Below are 8,041 nucleotides of genomic sequence, written 5' to 3' on the forward strand. Positions count from 1 at the left end.
TCTTTAAATAAAATTTCAGATTTGGTTTTAACTTCTCTGTTGATAGGTGAGCTAAAGTTCAATATCAAATGTCCTGTGCCAGGAGAAAGTTCTTACACTATTTATAAGCAAATGAGTGTAATTCCCGGGATGTTGATTTAAGTTGCAGTGACAGGTTAAAATGTAGCAAGTGCTATATTTAGATTTTTTAAGGTATAATTTTATCTGTTAGCTTGTAGAGTCAGCAATTCTAATTTTATTTGCAAATACATTTTTGTGCTCTTTTCTGTGTTGCTTGTTTAGGCCGCAATCCATTTCCTAATAAAGTCAATGACAGTTTCAGCAGACTTCAGTAGGTTTCAGATAAAGGGAAAGGTTTATTTGAGGCTAAAAGGTCAGCTTGAGAAAGGCCATTGTGTGAGACAGGTTGCAATCAGGCCACTCAAGCGCAGGGCGTCTTTACTTCTGACCTGAAGTTACTACCTCAGGAGTTGCTAAGCAGACAAGTCCTGCCAGGAGTACATTCCTTAAGTCAGTCTGCCAACCTGTGTGTTAGTAAAAGTGGAGAGGTGTGAGACTATGGAAGAAATTTAATTAGTTTCATTGTATGTTGAATTTGATGTCATTACTGGGTGCTGTTTAGAGACATAGTCCAAGTGGATGGTTGAACTAGATGATCTTTAAGGTCCCTTCCAACTTAGACGATTCTCTGATTCTAAGTCTCTCGGTTGTACGCATCAGTTAATACTTGGTGTAGCTCTGCCAGTTTGGGATGGTGAGGTCTTTCACTGACATTAAGAAACAGCCAGAATGTATCCAGGAGGTGGAAGAACAGCACTTTCTAATTTTTCACGCTCTTTGACAAAAGGGGGCTAATTCTGTGACTAACTTAAAGTTTTCCGTCTGACTTTCCTTACACTGATACTGTACCCTTTGGGGTTTCCTCTGTTCCCATGGAACATTACTTCTTTTTTTTTCTCCCCTTGTTTGTTTGGGCAACTGGCTGTGGCTAATTTGGTGCAAGATACACAGCTTCTGCTTCCACAAGCTGCAAGCAGATGCCCATCAGTTACCGCTGCCTTGGCTGCAGGTGCTGGGATGGATTACTTTACACTAATTGATATTCATGAAAGGTGTGGGACTCCTCGTGCTTTGTAAATGTTTCTTGTTATGGGGACAGACAAAGAACAGAACCATCAAATAAGCCTGATGTTCCTAAGAAAGCAAGTTAAAAATCAGGATAATATTTTTAATAAATAAGTAATCCTTTTCCAAAAAGCTGACTAGTAACAAACACAATTTGAATGCAAAGAAAAGGAGTTCACTAGAGGTTGTCCTGAAATGGAGCGAAAGACTTAGTCTAGTGATACACATTAGAAAACAGCCATAGATCCAAACCTCTGGAAACTTGGGAATGACTGTCATGCAAAGGAAGGTCCTTGGAATGAACTGACTCTCTGGTCCATCTTAGAGAATACAAAGGGAGCCAGAACTTGCTTTTGCACAAAAAGCACAATAGTGTAGCTAACCAGCCTCTCCAAAGGAAACCAATACAGAAAAACCCATGAGACTGGAAAAATAGGTTTCCTCTAGGTCTGTTAAAGCAATTGCATTTTCCTAGTTTAGTTACAGCAAATTCTAGTCTTAGATCTTAGTATATAATCTAAAACAAATATTCAAATGCTAGGAAAGCAAACAAGCTGCAAGAAAAGTCAATGAACAGAGGTAAACACAATGAGCAAGTGTAGGAAAAAGCCATTCCAAGCCCCCAACTTCATTTAACCTCTGCTGTCCCAGCAGAGGCTCAGCAGTGTATCTGTATGTGAAGTTGAGGGGTTAAACTGAAGATCCAGTTTAAATTAATGTAATTGGACTGCTTCAAAGGCCTATCTAGTTGCTGTAATTGGATCTGAACTCCACATATATGATCTTTACGGGATGCTGCTTACAAACCAGTTAAAGGGAAATACATGTTCAGTTAAGGTTCTGTACCACTGTAAAAGTGAGTTTAAACTTTTTGGGGACAGCTTACAAGTGCAGGAAGGTCTTCTGGCTTCGTATGAAGTGCTCATGTGTGGAAAAATAATTATATTCCTTTCCTCCTTCTTCTCCTTCCATCTTCTTCCCCTCCAACAGATGAACAGGCTGACTTGACTCCTCAATTGCTGCACTTAATAGTCCACTAGATTAACGTGAAATGAAACAAAGTGATGGTTTGCATTACTATGTTACTGGTCACAACCTGGCTGAAATGTTACTAGAATTCAAATGTATAAATGGAACATCAGAAGTAGGAATGTTCTCCTCCTCACAGCCATGCAAACTGTCCCTGTTCTGTCCCAGTCAGTCCGGTTTCACCACTACACTGTAGTTTCCTCAGGGTGAGAAAAAACACGAGACCCCAGCTTTTACAGGCAGTGTAGAGCAACGTGCTTCGATAGTGTCGTTACAGAATGGTCACTTTTGCATGCCCAAGGAACTCAGAGAGGCAAACAGCCAATCTGAGGTATAAGATAACATCTCTGTTTTTTCAGGCTTATCTCTGCTTTTTTTTTTTTTTTTCATGAAATGCTCCCATTTTTATCTTTCTGATCTTTGAACGCCACCAAAAGCACCATCTGGTGACAAGGGACCTTGCAACACTTTTCCCCTGATGCTTATGTTTGGGTTAATTTACACCCATCATGACATTTATCATTATAAATGATCATATCACTCTATCACTGAAACTACCTAAAAATCTTTCTGTTTGCAGATAATGGGAGAAAACCCTAAATTGAACCTTAACACCTTAACTATAGCTATTAAATTTAAAACGTTAAAGTTAAGATAGAGTGCAGTTTACCAGGCAGAGGATATCTCCACTCTATCACTGAAAAGAGGAACAAAAAAAAATGGTAACGGATTTATTGAGTCTATTTTGCAAGATTGATTTTTATCTGATAAAGGAATTTCAAGGACTGCGCATGTAGACCAGCACAGGGATTTCAATTACACTCACCCATACCTTTAAAAATAGTTATTGTCAAAGTTAAATTCTCTTGTCTGTTGCATTTTGACCAAATTGGCCTTAAAATTGTTTTAAGTATTGTGGTAAGAAATGGAAAAACGGAAACAGCCAGCCACTAGATGGCATTTTTAGTCTGGCTTTTACAGCTGTGCAGTTACAGTCACTGTCCTAAATATAAAGCCTCATATTCTCTCAATCACGACAACTGCCATCCTATTACAAGTCAAGTCTTGCTGGAGCAGTTAGATTCAACTGCTATTTTGAATATATAATATATATCATTGAATATACAATAAAATTCACTATTTCATATAATATTTGACAATGGTGGTAAAACTAGATGACATTTAATACAACAAAAAAAAAAACCAAAACCAAACAAACCATGGAAATAAGACAAAATTTATTTCTGAAGGAAGGTGTAGTTCAGTTTCTCCCAGGAACTGAACACCTTGGGGGATTCAGCATTTAAAGCTCTTTACAATAGCTAAGCTTTTACAATAACCTTGTGAGCTAAACATTATCCTTCTGTTGTCCCTGAGTAAACCACCCCTAAAGAAGCTTAAGTGCTGTGTTCAAGGTCACAGAGTGGACATATTCTGTGGATAAGATTTTCATTTTACTACACTGAGTGGTTGTAACCGGGGCCAAACTGGACAGTCTTGGTATGCAGGCTCTCTTCACCTTTTGTGGCAGGCTGAGTGAGCAGAAACCTACATGAATTTAGGTTGTCAAATATGTAAGGCTCTTTTGAAAGGCTTTTTACATTTAAAAATTAGTCTCTTCATGTAGGTTTTAATTTTTTAAGAGGTATGTGACAACAATTTGATTGGGCAAGAAGTCATTCAAGGTGCATAAAAGAAGTCAGAATGTCTTGAGTCGAAGGATTAAGCTGAAGTAGAAACTGTTAGTCTCAGATGATGCAAGTAACTATAATATAGACTAAAAGTAGTTTTTAAACTAGGCAAGACTTAACTTTAAAAAAGCCCAGAAACTTAGGAGGGATAACTCTTAGCTGTACTTAGATTATTCTACTAGAGCATAACCAAGGTTTCCATCAAACTGAAGGTTAACAATCAAATAATTCCTCGATCTAAAACAGATGCATCAGTTGAAGATATCAAACAGCATTTCTGTTAATGAAAGTCCAAGAAAAACAGTGGTGTAATTAGGGAGAGGTAGGACAAGGATGCACACTTGATTTTAAAGTCTCATTTATTTCACTTGTTAAAGAAATTAAGATACATTAAATAGAATTTCTGCAATATCAGTTTGCATTACTAGCAAAATTACATTCATAATAGCTAAAAACATTGCATTTTTAAATTATTTTCTATTTCCCTTAGCATCTGCCATATAAGAATCTCACATCTAAAACAACGCTGAATTAGCCCTCACAACGTCCCTGTGAGGTAGGTCAGTGTTACCCTCCTTTTATGTAAGAGGAAACTGAGGAACAGGAAGTTTTAGGTCAGTGTAGCAGGAAAACTGTAGAAGAGTTAGGTCTGGATTCTAGTCTTCCATTCCTTTTCCTGTGCTTCACATCTAGTGTCTTTCTCCTAGTCTGAAAAAGGGGAACAGCCCATAGTAGCTGTTCTTCCCCTTCCCCCCCATGCTGTCCTTTACATTGTACATCTTTGATGATTCCTCCCTCCAAGTTGATGAGAATTGATAAACATCATCTGTATAGTCCAGATAGAAATTGCTGAAGTAGAGCATTTGAAGCCCAGAATTAAAAGTGACTGAAAATAGGCTGTGGGCAGTGAGAGATAACATGACAGTATTTAGTGCCAGAGACACAAGCCTGCAGTTTGTCACTAAGCAGAAGCAGGATTACTAACACATGGCTTTTCTAACTTTCTTCTGAAAAAGTAAAAGGACTCGGGCCTGCTGAAACCTGGCACCTGCAAGGAGTGTACCCCCAACAGCCTGCCATGGCAAGGGGATGTTTGTGCAGCGATGCACGGTCAGTGCAGTCAAGGTCTGCCCATCTTAGGTCCCTACAGAAACAGTAGCTACTTTCTTCAGGGCAGATAATAAAGGAGGTTGTATTGCAGAGCAAATCACTTAACTGAGGTAGAATTTGAACAATTGAGAACCACAACACACATACCTGAATTGCTATAGATGGTTTTTTTCCAAGAAAATTCACAAGGACATCACAGTTGTGTGCTGCATGGGCTAAAAGAACAGATGTCTGCACACTGTGCAACAAAATGGCCTGCTCTTAGACACAGCATTTCACAGCATTTTCATTGCTATTTTAAATTAGTTATAAAATATAATTTTAGAACAGTAAAATATATATGTAATTTTCATACTAGTGCTCCTCAGGTGCACAGTATGTGTCAACAAACAGCAAGAATACAGGGAAAGCAATCTTTAGATCAGACAAGAGGTCAGTCAGGAAAATTTAAGTCCAGTTTGACTTAAATTCTTGACTACTGTTTCAACATGTATTAAATAAGACTATTAGAAGTTGTGGCCATCAGTACTAGTAGACCACTACATAATTTCCCATTTTATATTAAGTGGGATTTTAGTTTCATCTTAATTTTTAGAGTTTCAGATTTTGGAAAACACACCCATTTACTCGACTATCCCTTATATTAAAAGTGCTAGTTAAAAAGATCCCATTTCTCAAAAGAATGAGCAATTCAAATAAAATATGAAATCCAAAGATTGTTCCCCTTGAAGTAGTCTTCATGGAAATGGTATCTCATGTGTTCTGTGAGTGATCTGAAGACCAGCTTTCCCGTGTATAGTATCTCAGATGTGGAAGCTCTTGGATATCTCAGGGCCAGTATCAGTTTTCTTCAGGCCTTGAAGGAAGCTCGAACTACCCTCCCTTTAAGAGGCTGAGGGGGGCGAAAATTATTCACCATTTGGATCCTCTGGTCTTCCTCACTGGTGAAGAGGAGCATGCGGAACTTCTCCAGCTGTAAATTCCAGTGAAATAATTGATAGTGATTGCCCTCCAAAGCAGTAACACTTTTTTAAAAAGGACCAGAGGAAAATATTCAGTACATTTTACTCTGTTAATAGACTGGGTTCAAGCAAGGATCTTGGAGAGTAGGAACAGAAAAAACAGGAGCCCTGATTATTGAACAGGCTGATTATTCACAGGATAATGGTCTTTTAACTTAGCCCCACTGCAAACCAAAACAGTCACTGTTTATCCAGTGTTGAATCCCACAAGAACTGGAAGAGTATCAAAAGTTTACCTGTTTCTCAGAAATTCTGATTGGTTCTTTCAGCACTATCCATGTTACACTCTCATTCAGGGGTGGTGTTGTCAAAGAACCAAGGTATGTCCAATAGTCTAGACTCAAAGGCAGGAGACATTTGGGGTTGAAGCTTCTAAATGGAGCTTTTGTTCCCTGGGGGAAAAGAATTGATACTTGAAATTGATCTTTTTACTCTTAAGTGCAGGTTAAAGAGCTCTTTTTGAAAGAGAAAAAAATGCTAAGGTAGTATTAAAGAGTAGGGGAAAGGAAAAGTCTATAAAGGTTTGGCTGCCTAATAACAGCAGTTATCTACAAGCAGCATGGCAACTTGCAGACCTTCCATCACTCAGCTGAGGGATAACTAGTTCTTCCTGCTAGTGGAAGAGATCACTTAAACATCAGATTATTATTTAGTGTGTCTGCAGCCTACAGACTGCTGTGTAACTGCCTGCGTTTTCTCTCCTTCACAAGCATACACAGAGGAGCAAGAAGTAATATGCCCACTCAAGTATTAGATATAGTTTATTTTGCATATTGGAACTTAGGTATGTTATAGAATGCATTACCTCATGGAAATCCAGAATGGATAGCATTTGTAGTGGTCTAATCAGTCCACACTTGAGAAAGTGCAGCAGATACTGATCATCTGGTTGAAGACCACCTTCAGGCACCACTGTAAAAACAGCTGTGACTTGTTCAAGACCATACTCAATGGGAAAGGGTTATTTTGCTGGGTGCAAGAGCCTGAAGGGTCATGGAGCTTGTGATTTTAGATTCTCTGGGAAAGGCAGAACCTCTGAATGACCAGTGGGGTCAGCACTGCCCTGGGAGGGGAAGAGGGAGGGGATCTTCTAATGACGGGAGGGTTTGTCTTAGGTGATTTTCCATTTTTTTTGCCTCAAACATGTACATAAGCTTGATTTTTTAAAGGCTATCCCAGGAACAATTAAATTTAAAGACCGTAACCCTTACTTTAAATTTTACCATATACAAAGCATCAGTGAGTCTGTTCATTTTGGCATGTTCTTTCCCAATCTAAAAGAACAAAATAGACAGGTTAGATAAGAATTACTATAATTGTGCTTTGAATAGGTGTTGTTTTCTTATCTGAATCTCAACATTCCTACTTTAGTAAGTTTTAACAGCAATTTGCAATGGGTTACTGCTACCAGTAAGTCATCTGTTTTCCTTAAGCACTTCTTAAATATGTGGCTTGGTTCTCAAACACTTGACAGCATAATGCTTTTCATCATGTAAACATGCTATTTTTGTGATTCTTACCTCCAAGAAAACACCAACTACTGCCAGGCCATCTGGAGCTGCTGCTGCTTCTCCAAATGTTGCATATTTTCTGGCATTCCAGTGAACTAAGTGGAGCTTTAAAGACAAAATAACAAATAAGAATTAAAGAAATTAGTGATGGAAGCTGTGAACATAGGTTGTCCCATGTGAACAGGCACTATTGGTCATTTATAACAGAATGTAGGTTTTGCTCCAAAGGAATCTTTGCAAAGATGAGAAAGTTCAGTCTTTTGGATTATACTGATTGGACAGATACTAAGCAAGAGTTTCTGTATATCAGTCTTAATTTGAAATAAATCAGGCATTAACCTGTGACCCACCTTCTGCACCTTCACTCAACAGCATTTGCATTAATTAATCCCATCATTACCTCACATGGAAAGGGTTTGCCATCAATTGTATGTTCTGATCCCTGGCTGTGCTTTGTCCCCCAGTGAAAGTGAAACTGCTTCAGCCGAAAAGGATTCTCAAAGGGGCCACCACTGATTGCTAGGCAGGGAAGAAAAAAAAAAAAAAAAAAAAA

At 38.4% G+C, this 8,041-nt stretch overlaps 1 protein-coding gene across 1 annotated transcript in view; it reads right to left on the bottom strand.

Annotated features, from left to right (window-relative positions):
• Nucleotides 1-4,186: 4,186 nt before the first annotated feature.
• The window catches only part of CA7 (carbonic anhydrase VII), an 8,826-nt gene continuing 4,971 nt past the window's right edge, over nt 4,187-8,041 (bottom strand). The window contains exons 3-7 of the mRNA XM_014942489.1: nt 7,889-8,007; nt 7,498-7,593; nt 7,189-7,251; nt 6,214-6,369; nt 4,187-5,928 (exon numbers count right to left, since the gene is read on the bottom strand). Coding sequence (XP_014797975.1) covers nt 5,806-5,928; nt 6,214-6,369; nt 7,189-7,251; nt 7,498-7,593; nt 7,889-8,007 — 557 coding nt within the window. The 3' untranslated portion in view covers nt 4,187-5,805. The remainder of the gene's footprint in view (nt 5,929-6,213; nt 6,370-7,188; nt 7,252-7,497; nt 7,594-7,888; nt 8,008-8,041) is intronic.

Source organism: Calidris pugnax, unplaced genomic scaffold, assembly GCF_001431845.1.
Source record: "Calidris pugnax isolate Ruff unplaced genomic scaffold, ASM143184v1 scaffold28, whole genome shotgun sequence".
In the NCBI taxonomy this organism is placed as follows: Eukaryota; Metazoa; Chordata; class Aves; order Charadriiformes; family Scolopacidae; genus Calidris; species Calidris pugnax.